This window comes from Schistocerca serialis, chromosome 2 (assembly GCF_023864345.2).
Source record: "Schistocerca serialis cubense isolate TAMUIC-IGC-003099 chromosome 2, iqSchSeri2.2, whole genome shotgun sequence".
Classification (NCBI taxonomy): domain Eukaryota; kingdom Metazoa; phylum Arthropoda; class Insecta; order Orthoptera; family Acrididae; genus Schistocerca; species Schistocerca serialis.
In genome coordinates, this window is record NC_064639.1 from 351,277,475 (window position 1) to 351,300,801 (window position 23,327).

The 23,327-nt window shown below is 39.7% G+C and overlaps 2 protein-coding genes across 4 annotated transcripts in view; one reads left to right on the top strand and one right to left on the bottom strand.

The window, feature by feature from the left end:
- Positions 1 to 16,719, bottom strand: part of LOC126457161 (general vesicular transport factor p115) — a 202,666-nt gene extending 185,947 nt beyond the window's left edge. For both annotated transcript variants that reach the window (XM_050093244.1, XM_050093243.1), the window contains exon 1: positions 16,573 to 16,719. In XM_050093244.1, coding sequence (XP_049949201.1) covers positions 16,573 to 16,650 — 78 coding nt within the window. In that variant the 5' untranslated portion in view covers positions 16,651 to 16,719. The remainder of the gene's footprint in view (positions 1 to 16,572) is intronic.
- A 1,542-nt stretch (positions 16,720 to 18,261) lies between these two features.
- LOC126455545 (protein charybde-like) lies at positions 18,262 to 22,634 on the top strand. Of its 2 annotated transcripts, none has more exons than XM_050091299.1 (4): positions 18,262 to 18,690; positions 18,763 to 18,955; positions 19,175 to 19,330; positions 21,789 to 22,634. In XM_050091299.1, the coding sequence occupies exons 1-4, from the start codon at positions 18,513 to 18,515 to the stop codon at positions 21,871 to 21,873; spliced, it is 612 nt and encodes a 203-aa protein (XP_049947256.1). In that variant the 5' UTR covers positions 18,262 to 18,512; the 3' UTR covers positions 21,874 to 22,634. The 2 variants fall into 2 exon arrangements, with proteins under 2 accessions (XP_049947256.1, XP_049947257.1); XM_050091300.1 differs by having other exon boundaries at positions 21,792 to 22,634.
- Positions 22,635 to 23,327: the final 693 nt, after the last annotated feature.

A 23,327-nucleotide genomic window follows, 5' to 3' on the forward strand; every position in this document is an offset into this window, starting at 1 on the left:
GGGTTCACTGTTGCGTGTAGCGAACGAGAGGACTTTCCTTTCCATCCGCCATTTGAGGATGTGAAAGGCTGGGGTGTAGTTCTTCGACACAGAGGCTCAAGCACAGCACTCAGCAATCGCGTTTGCATCTATAGATAACACGCCATTGATGTTAATGCCAGGGACAGCTGTTGGGGCTCTGTTACCCAAAAAGACGTCTGATCTTTGTCCAGACTTGGGAAGGTGACGTATGGCACCCAATGGTCGACACGTATCTCTCCCAGCACTCCTGCTTCTGTCTTTTGATAAGCTGGTGAATGCGGGCATGGAGCTGCTTAAAAGCTGTGCGGTGCTCCAGGGAAGGGTGCCGCTTATGCTGCTGTAGAGCTCACCAACACTCCTTAATTGCCTCATCGACTTCCGGCAACCACCAAGGGACCACCTTTCGCCGGGGACACCCTAAAGAGCGAAGAATCGCGTTTTCTGCTGCAGTAACGATTGTTGTAGTCACCTGCTGAACGATCACATCGATGTTACCACGTGAGGGAGTCTCAATGGTGACCGCAGCGGTCAAAGTTTGTCAGTCTGCCTCGTTGAAAGCCCATCTGGACAGGCGCCTATTGGCCTGACGCTGGGGCAGTGACAGGAAGATGGGGAAATGGTCACTACCACACAGGTCGTCATGTGCTCTCCAGTGGATAGGTGGGAGAAGTCCTGGGTTTCAAATGGATAAATCAGTGGCTCAGCAACTACCACGAGCCACACTGAAATGTGTGACGGACCCAGTATTTAAGAGGCACAAGTTGGACTGAGACAGTACAGTTTTGACATCTCTGCCTCAGCCAGTAAGCACGGTGCCACCCACAAAGGGTTATGGGCGTTAAAATCTCCCAAAAGTAGGAAAGGTTTAGGGAGTTGATCAATCAGTTCAGCTAATACATTCAGGGGTACTGCACCATCTGGAGGAAGATATACATCGCAGACAGTTATTTCCTGCATCGTCCTTATTCTGAAAGCCACAGCTTCAAGTGGGGTTTACAGGGGCACAGTTTCACTAAAGACTGAGTTTAAGACATGAACGCAAACTCCACCTGACACTCAATTATAGTTGCTACGGTTCCTTAAAATCCCTTATAGCCGTGGAGGGCAGGGGTCCGCATTTCCGGAAACTACGTTTCCTGGAGGACAATGCAGAAAGCAGGCATAAAGCTTAAAAGTTGCCATAGCTCAGCCATGGGGTGGAAAAAACCGCTTCAATTCCACTGGACGATGACGTGATCGTGAGACTGGGAAGGCATGGAACATTCAATGAGGCAGTTTATGCCTCAGGGTCACCTGCTGCCACCAACTTATTGCCTGAGCAGTCAATATCCAATGTGTCTGTGAGTCCAGCGAGATGTAGGTCCTCAGCAGACGCCAGAATCTCCACCTTATCCCCAGACCCAGAGCTTGTAGGTAGTGGTGGTGTGGGTGCCACCACTAGGACATAGCGCTAATATTTTCTCTTAGCCTCAGTGTACATCAGTCAGTCCAGGGTCTTTTATTCCATGATTTTCCTCTCTTTCTGTAAGATCCTGCAGTCTGGCGAGCAAGGTGAATTATGCTCTCCGCAGTTGACACAGGTGGGAGGCGAGGCACATGGATTATTGGGATGTGATGAAGTCCACAATCTCGACATGTGATGCTGGAAGTACAGCAGGAATGGCCGAACTTCCAGCACTTCATCTGGTGAGGGATATGTGGCTGACCTTCACCTTCTTGGGTAAGGCGTCACCCTCAAAGGCCAAAATGCAGGCACTGGTAGCAATCTGATTATCCCTCGGACCTCGATGGACGCACCGCATGAAACGAACACCTCGTCGCTCTAAATTGGCGAGCAGCTCGTCATCAGACTGTAAAAGAATGTCCCTGTGTTAGGTAATACCCTGGACCGTATTTAAGCTCTTATGTGGCATGATAGTAACAGAAATATCACCCAACTTGTTACAAATGAGTAAAGTCAGGGACAGGGCAGAGGATGCTGTTTTTAACAAGACTGACCCACATCGCATTTTGGACAAGCCCTCCATCTCCCCAAACTTGTCCTCTAATTGCTCTACAAAAAACTGTGGCTTCATCAAATCAAAGGAATCCCCATCAGTTCTCGTACATAAAAGGTACCACGGTGAATAAGGTTCGCTGCCATCCTTAGCCTGGCATTACTCCCATGGCGTGGACAGGGAGAGGAAAGATTTAGTGTTGTACTTTCTTGCATTGTACTAAGACTTGTAATGCTTAGGGACTGCTGGTGTTTGATCACCGGCAAGTGATGAAGTGGTATCCTTCATTGTGCGTCATCTGCCCTGATGCTACCCATTCTGACCAGGGGCCCTCCTCACAGGTGCCACCCAGCCACAGCAAAGGCCACCTGGCAGGATGGCCATTGCTGAGAGTCTCGATACCCCAGGATGATGGGCATCTACTCCTTGGCATACGTGGGGAGTTAACAGCACAGCCATCAGTAGAGTGATCCCTGTGTTGTCTGGGGGCTACAACCAACAGGGTACATAGGGGCCCTACCACAACGGACTAGCTACCGTGCTGGATATGAGGTGCAAAGAAATCCATCGTCATCATTGGTGCAAAAAGTGACACTGCATAGTGCATGGTGGAAAACACACCCAGGAAGGCGTCCTCACCCAAGAGATGGAGAATGAGCTGGACTGCAATGCCTCGACGAGAAAATGGGCTAAAGATATCAATTCGCGATGGATATGTTGCACCACATAAGGCGCCCTTCCCCAACTGGTTCGATCTTTGGGAATATTTTAAAAGATGGATGTCGAACCCTACAGGGAACCATAACATAAAGGCTGAAAGGTGTGAGACTCCTTTTAGTCGCCTCTTATGACAGACAGGAATACCTCGGGTCTATTCTAACCCCCAGGCCTGCAAGGGGTTGCTGGAGGTCAGAACCATTCCTAAGGATTGGAAGAAAGGGCAGGTCATTTCAGTTTTCAAGAAGGGTTGTAGAACAAACACACAAAACTATAGCCCCCATCACAGACATCAGTACGTTGTTTAATTTTTTGGAACATGCCTTATGCTCACACGTTTTAATATTTCTGGAGACCAAAAATATTATCGGTACGAATCAACACTGATTCCACAAACAACAACTGCATGAAACCCAGTTCACTTTCTTCATCAACAAGAACCAGAAGGCAAAGGACGACACTGCCCAGATTGATGCCGTATTGCTCAACTTTCAACAGGATTTTTTTTTTTTCATGACGATAGACTACTTTGCACCTTATATCCAGCACGGTAGCCAGTTCCACACTGCCCTCTAATAAACAAAATACGAGAATCCAGAATATCAAACCATCTGTGTGACTTAACTGAAGAGTTCTAAGTAAACATCACACAGCACATCATTCTTAACAAGAGGAGTCTTCAGATGTACAAGTAACTACGGATGTAACCAATGGGAGTCTGTTAGGACCATTAGTTTTCACTATATACAGGGTGAGACAGCTAAGTCATAACACCCCTTGTATCTCTGCAACCGTAATAGATACAAAGATGCCATTTTGACAGTGAATTGCAGGGACAGGGGCTACTTGAATACATCACATTTCATGTTTGTGTTTTTTTTTTATTACAGAGATATGACGACATCATCTTAAAAAAATTGGACCCCTTTGTTACATTTTAGCGTAACATGGTGGGCTTAAAAAGATGATTTCAAATATGTGTATATCATAATATTTAGGTGAATAGTTTTTGAGACACACATATGTTCCTGTATCATATTCGTCCTTCGAAGCGGCGTTGTCCAATGCGACCTTTCCTGTTGACCACTGAAGAACTTAACAGGGAAGGCGTTGATTTCCTGCTTCTCAATAACACCGCAAGGTGACACATGAAGTAGCTGGAGAGAAGGGTATAAATGTGCTGCTGGGGTAATGAGACATCGCATTTCCGTCACAGTTTCTTGGAGCAGACATGTACACCAACAAAGAAATGTGAGATATGCTTCTAGTGTATGGTGAAAGCAGAAGAAATGCTGTCAGAGCAATAAAGCGATATGGAGAGCTGTATGCTGATCATGAGCGTCCTACACACCAGCTTCTTGCACGTATTTGCAAGAAACTACTTGAATCGGGAACATGGAATGCCATGCAGAGGACAAGGCAGAAAACTGCAACTGGCGAGGTACATGAAGAGGGCGTTCTAGCATCGGTGCATAACGATCCTACTGTTTCGTCGTGATGTATAGCCTCGGAATGTGGTGTAAGTCAGATAAGTGTTCTACGTATATTGCACTGGCATAGATTTCACTCGTTCACCTCTCATTACATCAAGCATTCTCCGGTGTGGATTTCGAACGGCACCAGGAATTTTGCCGGTTTGCTCTGCAGTGCCTATAAGATGATCCAATGTTTTTTCAATGGGTGCTTTTTACTGATGAAGCGACTTTCACCAACAACGGCAACGTGAATTTGCATAATATGCATTACTGGTCAATAGAGAACCCTGACGGCCTTTGACAGGTACAGTATTAGCAACCGTGGAGTGTTAACGCATGGTGTGGCATCGTCGGAAATGTGGTTGTTGGGCCATACGTCATTCCGCGGATATTAAATGGCAATTCCTGTGAAACGTTCTGCCCATTCTGCTGGAAGAGGTACCACTAACTACGCATCAGTGCATATGGTTCCAACATGACGGCTATCTTGCTCACTCTTCCCGTATGGCTACAGTGCTGTTAAATGCAAAGTTCTCAGGTTGTTGGATAGGACGATGTGCTGAAGTGAAGTGGCCAGCCCAGTCTCCTGATTTGACCGCTCTTGATTTTTTCTGTGGGGAGCTATCAAAAATAAAGTGTATGCTCAAACACCGACAACGCAAGACAATATGAAGCAACGTACCATCGAAGCATGCACTGATATCTCACAACCGTTCACCAATCATTCGAACGGCGACTAAAAATGTGCATTGCAGCAGAGGGGAAGCATTTTGAGCACATGCTTCAATAAAGTTTTGTATCACATACAGTACGTATTTTGTATCTTTGTGTGTATTTGCTTCATATTGTGATCAATAGTACATATTTTCAAATAAAAAACAAATATGTGAAATAATTGTGACCAATAAGGGCCTCCTCATTTACATTTGATTTTCTGTTACTTAAAATGTATTAACATCTAGTAGTATTTTAATACAGTATGTTGTCTACTATTTTGGTATCACAGTTGTCAAATAAATGAATAATATTTGTGCGACATCATCAGTTAATTTTTGCGCAAAATATCGCAGTATGTATGACTATTGCCGGGTAAATGGGCATGTTTGTGTAAGGATTGACTCACAACGTTTACCATGTACTCTACACAACAGGAAAGGTCGCATTGGACAAAGCTGTTTCGAAGGACAAGCACAATACGAGAACATTTCTGTGTCTCAAAAACTATTCGCCTAATTATTATTATATACACATATTTGAAACCGCCTTTTTAAGCCCATCATGTTACGCTAAAATTTAACATAGGGTTCTATTTAAAAAAAAAAAGATGGCCTCATATCTCTGTAATAACAAATAGCACAAACATGAAATGTGATGTATTCAAGTAGCCCCTGTCCCTGCAATTCACTGTCCAAACGACATCTTTATATCTATTACAGTTAGGGAGATACAGAGTGTGTTATGACTTAACTGCCTCCTGTATATAAACAATTTAGTGGGTAATGTCAGAAGTTCCATGAGGCTTTTGACAAGTGACACTGTGTATAAAGGGAACTCATATGCTTGTAAATGTAGCGAAATGTAGGGAGATACATAGAAAATCAGTACTTTATGCAGGGACTGGCAGTTAACTTCAAGATAAGGAAATCTAACATACTGTGCATAAACAGGCAGAAAGACTCAATATTTTATAATTATATAATTGCAGAACAATCACTAGAGGCAGTCATATCTGTTGAATATCTGGGAGTAAGTGTATGGTAGAGGGCAATTTAATGTATTTAGTAATTAAACAGCTCGTCAAATACTAGTTTTGATACCAGTTTCCATATTTGTACAGCCAGGTGGTGCAAAAAGTTCATAAATATTGTTTCTGTATGTTTTTCAGCCTTTCTTTTTAAAAAGTTCTGCCAACAAATTGGTGTCTTCCTTTCAATCTCCCCCTAGGAATTGTGTGTGGTCCTGACCAGCCATTTAGCACTGACTAGCCGCTGTGTCGTCCTCTGCTTATGACGTCATCTGAATGAGGTACGGAGGGACATGGGTTAGCATATGAGGGGCATGGGTTAGCACATTGCTGACCTGGCTGTCATCAGCTACCCAGACCTTTGAGCCAGCAATTCTCACTGAAGTAGATTTTCAACTGGCATCATGTGGCTGAGTGCACCTCATTCCAGTCCTCTCACCAAGCAAAAATCACTGGTAGTACCAGGAATCAAATCCAGGTCCTCCAAGTAGCAGTCAGACAGGCTGACCACTCAGCTATGGAGGCAGACTTACAAACTCATTATTAGTGAAAGGAAATTAACATAAAGCATCAAATTTAAGAGTTTCTTTGAAGATACTCTTCAAAGGAATAGGAGTTGCTCACAAGATATTTCTCCGACATGTTGAATTCCACATGCTTAGTGATGGATGTTCCACCACCACACCACGCACACAGTGTTAGACATGAGGCTCTGCTATGGCCGCCGCCAGCCATGTGGTCTTAGGTGTGTGATTCTGCTGTAGCCGTCAATGTGTTAATTCAGGATTAAACACTTCATTATCTATAAGGAATTTAATCCACTCTGGGAGATTGTTTAATACCCATGAATCTGACTCCTTCATGGGATTAACTGAAGACTTTACACTACCTTGCCAGCTCTCAATCGAAATGTCTCCTTTCAACCTAGCCTAGACCTCAAGATGTACTACAGTTTAGTATACACCACAACTAAGATTTTACACTCATTTTCACTAGATTCATCAACTCATAACATAACTCACTTTTCAACCTAACTTAGATCTTGGGTTGCGCTAGGGATCCTTCTGTCAACACAACATACTTTTCCAAAAAAGTGTCAAATAGTTTGAGAGGTAGTAGTATGCATTGAAACAAGAAAAATAGGTCCAATAAACATGGGTTCGTAAAGGCATACTTTCTGTGTTATGTCCAATAAACATGGGTCCAAAAACACATACTTTCTGCGATAAACAGGTGTTTAGTGGAAGTGTTCAACATGGCGTCCATTTGTGACAATGCACCCCTCTGCCCTCCGGCATAAGGAGTGGTGTGCCCTTTGAAGTATACCCTGCTGTTGTTGTACCTGCTGGCACACATTGAAGACGTGATTCTGTAGTGTCCCCACATTGTTGATTGGCGTGGCATAGACCAGTTCCTTCAAGTGTCACCGTAACCAAAAGTCTAGGAGACTGAGATCTGGGGAACAAGCAGGGCAAGGCATAGGGCCTCCTCGATCAATCCAGCAGTCCTGAAATGCCTGCGTCAGATGTTTGCACACATTGTGACGAAAGTGTGCTGGTGCTCCATCATGCATGAAGCACATTTGTATTTGTTCCTGCAATGGCACAGCCTCCAGCAAGTGAGGTAACAAATTAATAAGAAAGTCCAGATAATGCAACCAGTTAATGTTTGTGGTAGCACATATGGCCTTATCAATCCATCACCAAGACACCTGCCTATATGTTGACTGAGAATCTGTGTTGATGCCCTCTTTCCTGAATTACTTGGGGAACAAACATTTGCCCATACAAGCTAGTTATAGAAATTAACACCATTTCTTGTGAATCCTGCCTCATCTGTAAATAAAATCTTGGATGTGAACAGTGGAATTGCGGCACACTTCTGCAACAGCTACTGGCAGAACCGCCATCTGATAAGATGATCTTGTAGGCTTAGGGCCTGAACACACTGTAGAAGATATGGGTACAGCAATTGTTCATGAAGTACCACCAACACGAGAGTGAGAAGAGCCTTCTCCTGCTGATAATCGTTGCACACTGGTCTCAGGGTCTTCTTCTGCCGAATATAGCATGTGCTCCTCCATGTAGGTGTACAGACTGTGTGGGGCCTTCCACTGTCGTCTTCCAAGGTGCAAGGGTACCTGTGTCCCTCAGACCCAGGAGAAGTCTGCCAAACACCTTATCAGAGGGCACTCTGCACTGTGGATATGTTTCAACATAGAGGGCACAGGCTTGCAGGCTACGTCCATTTGCTAAACCACAGCAGAATAACATATCCACAGCAGGATACCATATTCACACACTTCATTTGTCAAGTAGTAAGCTTCCATTGCTACCAAGTGGTGGAAGACATAAAATGTAAATGTACTACACCATTACAGCACAATAACAAAAACACTAAGTAAATCTATGTATGAAAGAAGGTAAAACACAACGATATGTACTGAGGGTTGATAGCGCCGTGCAATAAGGCACACAAGCATGACGAAAACTAATGCAGCCTACAACACAACTCTAACCACACAACTGACTGCAGACCACCTAATGGTAGGCAGAGTGCTGTGAATAAGACATCATAATACTGGCCAACACATTTGACGGAGCACCAATAAAATGACTGTGCTATAATATTCACAACCAAGTGTCATGTAGACCTTCCTATAAACACATGTTCATCTCAAAAAGTATGTGTTTCCGGACCTATGTTTGTTGGAACTTTTTTTTCTTGTTTTGATGAGTAATATCACCTCCCAAAGTATTCGGCACTTTTTTTTGAACACCTTGTATACACTTTAAATAAATATTGGCACTGTTCTGTTCTCGGTGTGTTCACACATCTATGAAATCACATGCTACATCATCATTACATCAAGATATCATTATGTTCGGTTGACTAATGTAACCCCTTGAAGTCTTTGTAGAGGTGACTTTTGGGTCTGGTGTTCTATTCATGCTTTCCATTATTTTTTGTGAAAAGAGACGGATCAGTACCGTAAAGGACATTAATGAATAGTAGTTCTCAAAATACACTTTTTTTGAAAATGTTTCGGCACGATTTTCTAGAATTAACTTCATAAATGACTGTTGTACACAGCTGTATTCTGAGAATTAACTCCTTACACGACTGTTGTACACAGCTGTATTCTGAAAAATACAATCTCTGTAGCTTAAATTTCTCTGGAAAATTATTTCAGAACTCATTACTGAATGGAAATATTCAGAATAAAATAGTTCCTTCATTTTTAAAGCACATATAGTAGTAATTATTTGCAGCAAACATAGATGAACCACAGTAATTAATGCTACACACTGGATTTTCCAATTGAGGTTTCGGTTTAAAGATGGTCCCAAAAACTTAACACTTTCTACTCCTTGCATCTCATTGTTTGAGAAACCTATCTTTATAGTTTGTCAAGTTCTATGAGAAGTTCTGAACTGTATGTTCTTACTATTGTCAAAACATTCAATCAATACTATTGAGTTGAAAGGCTTATCAATAATGCCCCAATCACATAATATTGGATATTTTCTTGCACTTACACACAGCAAGTTAATTTTTGCCAGTCAGTTTGTCTACACTTCTAAAGAAGTGAGAGTTTCTCACAATTCTGCAAGGCTACTCAAACCATTATCAAATTCTGTGTTTTGTCAACTTTCATCCCATATTTAGGAAGTATTTATCCAGGAGACAGAAGGTTTAAACTCTGACTGTAACCCTATGCATGTGTTCGCCCCTGGTAGCTGAGTGGTCAGCGCGACAGAATGTCAATCCTAAGGCCCAGGTTCGATTCCCAGCTGGGTCGGAGATTTTCTCCACTTAGGGACTGGGTGTTGTTTTGTCCTAATCATCATCATTTCATTCCCATCAACATGCAAGTCACCAAAGTGGCGTCAAATCGAAAGACTTGCACCCAGCGAACAGTCCACCTGACGGGAGGCCCTAGTCACACGACATTCACATTTACCCTATGCACGTCATACAGTAGAGTCTCGATAGTTCGAGTGTCCAATAATCCAAGCCTTTTTTTTAAAAAAAAATTTGCAACATTCTACTTTCTTTTTTTACTGACATGATAAATAATGAAAACATCATTGCAAAAGATAGATAGGGAGAGTACAGCTCAGTGAAAGCAGACAACAATGCAATCAACACTGACAGTTAGCTTGCTGCCCTGTTGCATGAACATCTGTTGTCAGTATGGCGTGAAATACCCCAACTGCTGCCAGCTGCCTACCGATCAAAACTGGGGAATTCATACGCTGCTGTAGTTCCCAGTACCTGTACTGTACACTGTTGTGTGTCGTTTTGTTTGTTGACTGTGTGTTCCGTTGTACACCTTACAAAGATGAAATTTGTGCCTTTGCATCTAAAATTAGAAGCACTAAGACGACTTGACAAAGGAGAAACAATAAAAAAACTTGCTCTCGAATATGGTGTCGGTGACGCTACTGTTGCTGACTGGCGAAGATAAACCGGCTTAAATTGTAACAGTTTTCTTCACAGAAATGCTCACACGAATCTCTCGGTCGAAGTAGTATAAAGTAGTTAGACTTCAAAAAAACAAGTGAGGCATTGTTCATGTGGTTTACCCAACAGAGACAGATAGGTGCTCCAATTTCTGGCCCAATCTTGCAAGAAAAAGCTTTGTTTTTCAGAAACCAGCTGCAGGAAGGAGATGACAATTTCGCCTCTAGTGTGGGCTGGCTCAACAAGTGGAAGAAGATGTATGGAGTGCGACAACTAGACATATGTGGAGAAAAACTCTCTGGTGACGCTCAGGCCGTTTCAAAATTTATCGTCGGGTTTAAAAAAATCATAACTGATGAAAATTTGTCTAATGAACAAATATATAATTGTGATGAAACTGGGCTAAATTTTAAAATGTTACCAGCGAGAACACTTGCTTCTTGTGAAGAAAAAAGTGCTCCTGGGCACAAAAAAAGCAAAGAGCGGCTCACAGTTGTGGCAGCTTCAAATGCAACTGGAAACCACAAACTATAACTAGTTGTGATTGCGAAGTCTGCCAAGCCAAGAGCATTCAAGAACGTATCCATCTCAGCTCTTCTGGTTATCTATACACATCAGAATAATGCCTAGATGAATCAGCCCTGTAAAAAATTTTTAAAAGAAAGGGGACTGCCATGCAAAGCAATTTTGCTCATGGACAATGCGACCTCACATCCAAGTGCAGGAGAACTGCAGTGCGGTGGTATCCGAGCCTTGTTTTTGCCACCAAACATTACCTGTCTCATTCAGTCCATGGATCAGAGCATTCTGGAATGTCTAAAAAAGTATCAACAGCGATTGCAACAGTCAATCCTGCATTCTGAAGTCAGCAAAAGCATTGTAGGAGCTTTGAAGAAAGTGACTTTGAAGGAAGTCGTGTACTGGATTAGCGATCTTGGAGCGAAATAAAGTCAGACACAGTTTCTAAGTAATGGAGGAAAATTCTACACGAAAATATGCCAGACACAGAAACTGAAGATTTAGCACATGAGGACGATTAACCATTGTGAAATTTAATCAGAAGATTGCCAGGGTGTGAAGAGGCAGAAGAGGTGGAAGTAGGCGAGTGGTTAAATTCGGACAAACAGTTGGAAGTGACAGACTCTTCTATAATTGACACTGTAAACATTCCATCGCAGTGTGAGAGTGACGAGGATGACGAGGCAGAGGCTGCACCGATGATGGGTCACACCAATGGCTACACTGCTCTTGAGACCGCCATATGCTACGTAGAACAACAGCCTGAGGCGACACCAACTGACCTACTGCTCCTGAGATGGTGGCATGACATTGCCACGAGGAACCGTTGCAGCTTCGCCAAACAAAAGACACTTCACTATTACTTGTCTAAATAATTAATTATTGTTATTCCGCCAATGCAAATGCACATGTAAATACTTTTATTAAAATAAAGTTCATATTTTGACCTGTTTTACTTACAATATCATAATATTTCTTTTTCCCCATTTAAATTTCGATAGTCCGAATTTTCGATAGTTCGAGGTGGTTCCGGTCCCGTTCACCTCGAACTAGCGAGACTCTACTGTATCATATTCGAGATACAGCTACTGTTTGTTCTGTATGTTGGAGTCTGCTTAGCTTTTGTACCAAATGTCAGAGTTAACCAATTTTTATTGATGTTTTGGCCTATAGTAACCATTCTTGTTGCAACTGAAAACTGCCTGCTACACTGATCTTCTCTCAGCTACCGATGTCATATAACTCAGGTGTATTCATAAAATTTATTCCTGTCTGCTACCAAATTATTGAAGGTAACTGCAAAATAATGTATTTGGTGTTATTTCCTGCATTGTTTTTACTAGTGGTAGGCAATGTGACATCCTTTAGGCTGATATTTGTGAAGTTAAACTAATTTTCTACTTATTTATACTTAACCAACATACTTCTGTGGCATCTAGCTTAGGGTGCCATGGAATGAAGCTGCAACATTTTAAGCGATTTTCATGGACTGTAATAATAATAATAATAATAAAATTTTATTGGCATTCAGCTCACTGTAGCAAGAGACAAAGTCAAGAGCATACATTTCTCAACGTACTTTAGTTTGCATGATACGGGTGAAAGTAGAAACCACTTGTTACAAAGCAACACTTTCATCTTCAAAAAATTCATCAACAGTACATAGGATTTTTTACTAGTAGAGCATACAATTTGGCTTTAAAAATATTTACCGGCAATTCGCTATAATTTTGCTTAGTCAGTTAAATATCTTTAGTCCAAGGACTAGGCAAGAGTTCTGATGATGTGTCATGTCTCCACGTGTTCTATTTCTAGTATTATAGCAAAGAATATCACTTCTTGAATACAAATTTTGAAACACTGTTTCGAATTACAACAGAACATTATAAATGGATAGGTTTACTACTGCCAGACATTGCAGTTTAATGAACAAAGGTTTACAGAGTTCTGTTTTACCGGAATCAGTAATTATTCTTAATAGTTTCTTCTGCAAGAGTAAACTGTCATTTAGGTGACAGCTACTACCCCGCAATAAAATTCCATGTGATGTAAGGCTTTGGAAGAAAGCAAAATATGCTGATCTTATATAGTTATCTGGAACATGTCTTTAAATTTCTAATTAAATAAATAACTCTTGAAAGTCTACCTGATATATTTTTGATGTGTGGTTCCCAGCTCAATTTGTTGTCAATCTCTCTCTCTCTCTCTCTCTCTCTCTCTCTCTCTCTCTCTCTCTCTCTCTCTCTCTCTCTATTCGTTTAGTCGGTTCTGTCTCTTCGTGACCCCATGAACCAAATCACGCCACTTTTTCCTGTCTTGCACTTTCTCCCGTAGACCTTCCAGGATGGAACACATCGCTTCTGTGATGCCATCGATCCATCTCATCCTCTGACGTCGTCTTCTTCTAGTTCCTTCAAGCTTCCCCAGCATTAATGTTTTTTCCAGCAAGGCATGCCTTCGCATTGTGTGTCCAAAGTAGGTCAGCTTTTGTTTTAACATTAGACCTTCCAGGGAGAAATCTGGTTTTATTTGCTCCAATATTGATCTGTTGGTTCTCTTTGCAGTCCATGGAACTCTAAGAAGTTTCCTCCAACACCACAATTCGAAGAAGTCAATTCTTCGCCGTTCAGCCTTTCTAATGGTCCAGGTCTCACATCCATACATCACAACTGGAAAGACCATAGCCCTCAAAATACGGATCTTTGTTGCTAGTGCTATATCTCTGGACCATATAACCTTGTCAAGGTTTGACATCGCCTGTCTACCGAACAACAGGTGTCTCCGGATTTCATGGCTGCAGTCGCCATCAGCAGAGATCCGGGAACCGAGATAACTGAATGTGGTCACTGTCTCCATGGTTTCTCCTGCTATTTCCCACGAATTGGTAGGTGTGGTTGCCATAATTTTCGTTTTCTTCACATTCAGCGTAAGACCGGCCTTTTCACTTTTGTCTTTCACCTTCAGTATGAGTGTTCTCAATTCTTCTTCACTTTCTGCCAACAGGATCGTATCATCCGCATACCTGAGGTTGTTTACATTTATTCCAGCTATTTTAATTCCTGTTTCTCCTTCATCTAGCTTCGCATTCCTCATAACATGTTCTGCATACAGATTGAATAAGTACGGTAATAGTATGCAGCCTTGCCGGACCCCTTTCTGAATCTTTATCCATTTCGTTGTTCCATACATAGTTCTCACCGTGGCTTCTTGGTCAAGGTATAAACTCCGTATCGGATGAATGAGGTGATCTGGTACACCCATGTTTTTCAGTATGTTCCATAATTTGTTGTGATCGACGCAGTCAAAGGCTTTGGCGTAGTCAATAAAGCAGTGGTACGCATCTTTCTGGAATTCTCTCGCTTTTTCCATAATCCACCGAATGTTAGCAATTTGATCTTTGTTGTCAATAGGAACACTTAAAAATTTAACAGTTTCTAATTCATGGTCATTAGGGATCTCTTTCAAGCTTTTACTTTCATTAAGCAAAAAAACATTTGCTCTGACCCATAATGAATATTGAGCGAGGGTATTATCAGTCTATGTCTTCAGTGTGGTTAGATGTGAGCTTTTATTTAGGAAAGTTGTGTCATTGGGATACAATATTTTATGTGAATACATGAATAAAGGCAGATGATTCATCATTAACAGAAACAATAAACTTCCAAGCACTGACCCTTGTGGCACTCCAAACCTAACATAAACCAAATTTAACTTCTCTCTACCAATGCACACAACTTGCTAGCGGTTCTCTAGTAAAGATTTAAACATATTTATACTGCTGCCATCAATACCATAACAGAGTAGCTTATTCAACAAAGCATTATGCTCTACACAACCAAAAGGTCACAAAACATAGCCTGGGTATAGCCCCTAGCCAAGAAGGCATCTAGGACAAATAGTACAGGGGAATCCATTGTCATTTGTGGGTTTACCTTTCCTAAATTCAAATTGTTTATCACTGATTATATTTGGTTTGCCCAAGTAAACTCTAACTTGATGATACATTCAAAAAAAAAAAAAAAAATAGGAGTTATGGATATGGGCCTTTCACCCTTTTTATATATAGGCACAACTCTAGAAATGTTTAGTTTATCACTGAACTTACTTTCAAGTAGACATTTATTTGCACAATAAGGTATAGGATAAATTACACAGTCAATATCCTACGTCACCATAATACACAAAAAAGCAAGTGGAAGGTAGCTATTACAGAATAATGAAAGCAGATGAAGCTAACTTAATAACAAGAGACTTTTTATACTTGGTAAAAAGAGGAAGTCCGGCTGAAGTATTTGGAAATCTGTAGTAGGTCTACTGATGTTAACACATATGGCAACACAATAATGAATGAATAGCCTGACTGCTGATATTCCTAAATTGCTTACTAGACCAATAACAATGTTGAACAAATTGTATCTCAGATTTTGAATTACGTTTTCCATTACAGAATGGGCACATTGCAACTGTGTCCAACATAAGCATGTTACCTAGGTGAAACAATATCCAATGGTTTCACAAAATTAAATTTATTTTCTGGTAAAAGTTCCGTATTGCATCCTCCCCCTCCAAGCATTTTCCAATATGGAGCGGATGTAAACATTTGGCATCACTACCAATCAGTTTGTCACAACAAGATTTTCTGCTTTCACATTCTTTGGTTTCACCAAACTCGTAACCAAACTGTTACCTTCCAATCTAACCTGAACCTTGGACTGCACTACAGAGCAGTCTGTCGCCACAATGTTTTTAGAAGCACTTTGTCTTTATGGCAGAGTTTTACTTATTTTATCCTTTACTTGTGCTTAGATGTGGAACTTAATATACATCTCTGATATACACGAAGTAGAATCAAACAGTTGTGAAGCACTGCTAAAAAAAAAAAAAAACAATATTACGCAAGTAATTTTCATTCAAATGTTGATATATGCTACTGACCTGTGAAAACAGAAATTAAAAGCGAATGCTCTACAGTAATACTGTGGTTTTTATTTCAAATATTATTCATTGTCCTATGAGTCATGTTATATAGTTTTCGATACTTCTAGGCTTTGCTTATTAGGCTTACATAAAGGTTTACATTACGTTACATTTGACATTTACAACACTTATCAGCATATAGCCGCATGGCCAGAATTTGCAGTGAGAAAAATAAAGTGCTCGTAAAAGCGTTACGTGAAAAGAATAAGGCAATCAGACTCGAATGCTGCAATATGAAAGCGGTGTGATGTAAAAAGTAATTTCTCAAAAATGGACCATCCGGTACATACACATTTGAGCAAAGTTAATAACATCGTTTCGTTTATTACTGCTCAAATTTCGGGCCACAGCATTATTACTAAATGCATATAATAACTAACATCCACAGCAGTACAATGTTCGGGTGTTTACAAAGTCTTATAAAAATATTTTCCTTTCCCCATTTCTTATAAGCTCCTTGGTACAAATTCAAGGATAGCGAAAATCAGGCTGATTTGCTGTTTTCGTATGTAATGTAGAAAAGGTGCTAATAACAGTGTCGTTCCATGAAAGCATACCATATGATTAATATTGACAACAGTAGCAGACGTGTGAAACAAAGTTAATGGAAAGAACATCTTGCTAATCAAGAAATATTAAGAATATGGTAACACACCGTTTCGGCACCTGACGGCTGAGACCCTTCATTTGGCCCACCAAGAACAGATTTTAAGCCGCTTTTTAGGAAATCCATGGCATTTAAATTTCACACTCTCACATGTACATGTCACACGTACACCGATTACAAGCCTCCAAAGCAGTTCCAAACGGTGCTCACAGATGTGTCACTAGCAAACATATAACACCTGCGATCAAGTGTGAGATTTTATTTATTTATCGAGAAAACATGCTATACAAACACACACACACACACACACACACACACACACACACACACACACAAAGTATATTTCAGAAAATAAGCGATTTTTTTTTACTTTCTTCACAAAAGAGCTATTTGCATTAGCACATTTCGCACTTCCCTGTTTCAAGTTTCTTATATTTCGTGTTTTGTAAATTTTGTCACTGAAAAGAAAAATGTGGCCTCCGCCAGTTTAATTAGTTTTCGCAGACCATTAAATTGCAACAAAAATTTGCTTTTTTTACCAGCTACGAAACTCTGCTCCACTTACGAAAGTTCCTGTAACAGTGTAGTGTATTCGTAATAGAATAAACAATATGTACGGTCGAAAAAATACGCGGAACAGCTATGTATAAAATTATCCGTGTTTCAAAGGCCACATAACTAATATACCTCAATGTATTTTGACTGAACGCCGTAAAGTGTGCCGGTGCTTTTATTCCCAGAGACATCTCGGCAATTGGTTAAAATGGGGCCAATACATAGATAAATTAATCAGGAAGCTCGCTTCAAGCTTCAACATGTTTTGCACTCTTTTTGTGTTGTAGACAGCTAACTTGCTTTGCCTGTGTTTCACCGAAGCTTCTAGGGCACTGCAACGAACATAAACAAATTACTCAGTCAGCAAAAACGAGCGTCTCGAACATACTGCATACGGTACATAACTACACATCTTGCTGATGGCTCTACATCAATCCAGCAAAAAATTGTGGAGCCCTTTAAATATAAAAAGAAATTAAAAACAACACTTTTTATCCGATAAAACATAATCAAGAACTGAAGGTTACTGTTAGTTGCATGAGAACTTGTAATGTCTATTATTACAAATGGCAAATGTTATACTTTAATAAATATTAATGTGGCCATGTAGTTAAAAATATGAGGTAAACAGCAGGTAACTAACATAACTGAGGTAGAACGACTTCTTTTTATAAAGAAGCATGTTTGGTGTTAAACGTGCTAAACTTAGTTTGAATGAACACAGATAATTAATTGTTGTTTAACGACATTTAATCATTAATGCGTCTTCTAACAGCTGCTCGCCTTTGTTAATGAACACACTGACTTCTTCCACATCCCTGAAAATTTCCCTTGATGCCGAGATACCATGATGGATGAATGAAATACAAATGCAGATTTAATAATACAATATATTCTGGATGATCGGTTAGAGTAGTAAAATGATAGTCGCGGATCTTATAGCTTTTTATCTGGGGTATGTTTACTACATATATATTTTTTAAGCAACTTGGATCCCCTGAATCTATCAAATTTTGTATACACAGTGCATTTCCAAATTTAAATATACCACATTAGAAGCTGCGCCTCTTCTTCATTGGTTAAGGAACAAACGTCCTATGATTGGTTGACACTACGACCAATGAAAGACGCCTCTTGAAATCAGCTGACAGAGTGATCTTGCGCCGGCTGCAAACTCGTTGACAGTGACAGTTCTTGGCAGAGTTGTTATGCCGGCTTCGTAGGATGCGGACGTAGTTTAGAGTTATTCTCTTATGTAGTTTTTGTCTTGCCGTCGTTGATGAGTTTTACTTGTTTTAGTCTTTGGCTTAACTGTAAACAAATCAGTCCTTTAGCCCTTTTAATCTTTTAAATTATCTGTGTAAAATAACGAAACCTTCCGTTCACATTCCTGTATAATTTAAAACAGAAAGGCGCACTTTTAACGAAATATCATGAATGGTAACATGGAGCGAGTTTTAGAAGACACGCAGAATCGTCCGTCCAAGTTACAGGAAGTGTTCAGCAAAATATCGGATATTTGGCATCAAAGTTCGAGGAGTAAAGAAGTGTTCTCGTCGGAAGTTATAGAATCGGTTTTACCGGAGCGGTTTAACATTCCTATAAATGGTGGTAAGTATTTCTATATTGAATTATGTAATTAATGAAGCTATTGCAGTTACAATAACGATTGCTCTTTATCAGTTGGGAATCGGGAGTACGATGGAGAGTCCGAAGAAGAAATTAGTGCTTTGGCACACAAGCTGGAAAAGGAGTTACGGATTGGCAAACAGCGATCGTTGCCAAGTGAAATTAGATTTTTACTGCCAGAAGATTTACTAAAATGTATTTCGAGAGATATATTGGCAATGGCAGATTCAGAGCCTTGTGGACTCAGGTATTGTTGAATTGATTTTCATTGCACTTCTGTAAAATCCTTTCTTCCCGTAAATGTATTATATTTCGTTTGGTGTAATATATCTCACGTATACGGTAACAACGGCTGAATAAAATCTGCACTAAGAGGCATCAACAATTGATGTGGCGGAAGTATTTTATTGGCATTGTCTAATCGCGTGAAAACAGCGAGAAAATGAGACCACATTTGCTTTTCTAGGGGTTGCACAATGTTCCTAAATTTTGAGGGTGAGAATGAATGTAGAAGACTGAGATCCTTTAAATATGACGACAGTACTGTATCTACGTTCGAGCTATTCCTGATGCTGAAACAAGATAAAAATACGTGGAATTCTATTTTACCGGAGTTTCTCAAGTAAGTAAAATATGTTTTACTATAATTTTCAGATTATACAGTATAAAGTTGGTAATTTGTGTAAGACATGTACCGATAAAAAATGTCACTTCTGTGATTGTGTTAAGTTCCCTTGTGAGACAAAACTGTAAGTTAAGACACTAGTTTTCATTTTTGTGAATGGACGGGTGTGCAAGAAGTTGATAAACCACCACGGATTTTTTATTGTTTGAATTATTAGATCCTCTACAAATGGGACATTCTCTGCAGGTTATTGTTCAGCACCACTGTCAAACTGCTGAAAGTTGGATGCACAAAGTTTATTGCAAGCTCATTTACTGGGTGTATGTTGTTTAGGTTGGGAATGTCTCTCATGTAATGCAAAAGAAAGCAGTTTATACAGACTAATACTGCTTTCACCTTTATTGGTGATACATACTCCATTTAGCACATGTGCTTTGCATCATATACCTGGAAGTGAGAGTGCATCCTACCTGTAGCATGAAGTTTGGTAGCACTGATAGTAACTTTGAGCTCATAATGCTTGCCATGAGTATAATAAATGTGAGTTAGCATTTTAGGGTATAAGTTATTTTGTTGTATCTGGTATTAGACATTGTAATTTCCACCTACATATCTGAAGATCCATTCATTTGTAGAGTGAAATTAGTAATAAGTAACATTTGGTGGTTTGCCTGTACATTAATGTTAATAGGTGTTACTTGATTGATGGAACAGTGGTAATGGCACTAAAAATTTGATGGTACTTATCTGTGTACCAATTGTGTGGGTCGAATCTAAGCATAAACTTGATATTGGGAAGTTCACGTTCTTTGAATATTAGGATGGGAAGACTTGAATCGAGAATGTCAGTTTATTTGTGTGATTGCATCATGATACAACTACTAATCTTTCAGCTATTTCATTCATTCATGCTATCATTCATTCATTTATTCAGGGATCATCTTACAGTGATACGGATATGGGATCTGTGATTGTACAATCTCTCTCTCTCTCTCTCTCTCTCTCTCTCTCTCTCTCTCTCTCTCTCTCTCTCTCTCTCTCTCTCTCACACACACACACACACACACACACACACACACACACACACACACACAGTGTATAAATATGGACAGGACAGGTTGTTATCCATGGCCTTGGTTAACATGGCCTTGATGAACCATCCCAGCATTTTCCTGTCTCTTGGGAAAACTCTAGAAAACCTAAATTGTGTTGGCTGGACAGGACAGAGAGCTCCAGCCTACCGAATGTCAGTGGTCTGAACAACTGCACTACCTCTTTAGGTTAGTCTTTCTGGTACAATGTTCTTTCATATAAACATAGTTTCTCTTAATTGATGTGCACAAGAGTTCCTCCTGATGATCCTGGAACCGTGAACAGGCTGCTTCATCCATTGACCTGACTACCATCAATTTTGAAAACATACTCCAATCCATTAACATGCCAGTATCCCCTGCATCTGCTTGAAAAACTGAATCAGTAACCACCATGACAAGTGATGCTGAACTCGAGGAGAGTGATGAGGCATTACTATTGTGGTCTGTAGATCACGGCACATAATTTTCATGTAAAAGTATTAAGGCATGTGTCGACAAGCAAGTAACTTCTACAAGCACTTCCCAGGGTGTTGTCATTAGGACCAGAACTTGTGTGCTAGTTTACATGAGCAAGTCCTTTCGACAAGCTAATTCTAGGAACTTGCAGCAAGTACTTGGTGTCTCCACTAGAGTTTTGAGGTAGGCAAATGGAAGTAAAGTGTTTTGATTAAAATTATATCAGCTGCTACTTATATCGGAGAACTTCTTTCAGATTGTAGAGAATAATCAGCGAAATATTAATGAGGTTTTCTGATACACACAACAGATTGTTAGGTTTCCTCATTTGATGCAGTAAGGGTTCCTAGTTTTAGAAGTTTAGACTGGGCCTGACTACAACTACTTACTCTTAGGGTCCTTCTGTGCAATTTAAGAATTGCACACCTTTTATGCCTTTGATCCCTAGAAAAGAATCGTGTAGGTAAGAATTGTGTACATAAGAACAGTAAGTCACCCAAAGACCACAGGTATTCTTCATAGTGAGGTCTACCTCACACCCAGAAGAATCTGATATGGACTTTGGCTATGAACATCTACTTCTATACAAGTGGATTTTGTTTTCCTTAAAAGTAAGACTGTTAGATAAGCAATCCATTGTAAATTTGCATTAATATTTGACAGTTTGCTTTGCTGTTCAAGTAGTTAGTGTTAATTTAAGTGTGAAAGTATTTTGTTTAAAGTGAGAATACTATAGATAAATGTAAGCTGTTGTAAAAGCTGAATCTGAAGCAGATCACATCAGATTTTGTGTTAACCCTGTTGCAAACACACAGGAAGCTGCAATCTTTTAAGACTACAATATTTTGACTTAACAATTTTCTTTTGCTAAAATTCCCTAGCTTTCTATTTTGATTTGCTTTCAGAAGGATGACAAGGAGCAATACAGTTGTGATAAGCCGTGCCTACACTCTGAAAAAGAAAAAATTGTATCGATCCTACAATGAATAAACCATACTTAATGGCTGGACCATAATAGAAGACTGACTGCTCTGAGATGTATCCAAATAGTAGCAGCTTCATTGCCATTCAGTATGTTGTAAATTTTGTATTGGTTCTGTGTACATAAATTTAGTCCATAACAGGGTAGTAACTGTTTAAAGCAGTCTGATGTACCTGTTCATTTAACTGCCATTATATTTGTGGCTGGATTAACTTGTAAAAGTTGTGCAATATTTTTGTGATGTTGGCTTACATCTGTATATTTATATATAATACTATGCCAACAAGGATTTAATTATCCTGGATATTGTGATATTTCTATTAGATGTTGAATGTTGGTATCAACAGTATTTTCATAATTGAATGTATTTTCTGGATCTGATTTAAAGCTTCATTTAATGAAGTCACAGAAGGTTAAATTGTACAGGTTAATGGCAGCAGTAATAAGAACAATATTTTAACTGCATTTTCTTGCAGTACATTATTAATAAAAAAAATGATCTGAATGTCAATATACTTACTGAATGTTTGCTGTCATTCTGACTGATTTCATTATTTAGACTGACTTTGATTTAGCTATAATATTGTCATGCAGTTTGTCTGGGAATGTGAAACTGTGAAGGGAACTCATTATAGCTCTCAGAAATGTTGTGCGTTGTTGTCTGTAGTTTTAAATTCCTTTTTATGAGGATGTTTTATCACATTTCATCCCATTTTTGTACTTTTGTAATTCAGTTTCAAGCAAAATAAATTTTTGCATATTTGTTCCATCTCAAATTAGAGTAATTTGGGCAGTGGTTCTACACCAACCATACCCATTCCTCATTGAAATTACTCTGTATTTTACAGAATATGTTTGGGCTGTTAGCTTGCATTCAGATTTGTTACTTCGTCAATGGTACAGTGTGTAATTTTCCATTGACACGCTTTTTCAGTTTCGTGTGTGAGTGTTTATTGCTGCAATTTTTCATGTATACCATACTCCTGCAGTAAATATTCTGTAGGAGGCCTACTTTAACTGCAACTATGGATGTCAGCAATTGTGGTTAGATGTTTTGTAAAACGAATTAAGAGATACTGAATGACCATGGTGAAATACACCGCACTTTCACTAGCACTTCAAACACTTGTATGAAACTGAGCAATACCCTCATAGGAAAATTTGAGCAGCATTACAATATCTAGTTTCCGTTGTTTATGGAACTGCAAGATTGCATTTGTATTATGAACTCACCTTAGGCTGCAGTTAAATAACATTACATTTTATAACATATCACAATAAAATTGGAGCTCATTTAACTGAAGTCTCAGGCAAATTTGTTATTAAATTGAACAGCATTAGTTTGCGTCGTTGAGAGCAGTCGTATAAAGAGCACCTTAAAGCCAAATTCTGGCTCTAATCAATTTTAATCGTTTTATTTGGAAATTAAAAACCATTCCAAGGACGTTGACAGGCAGTGTTC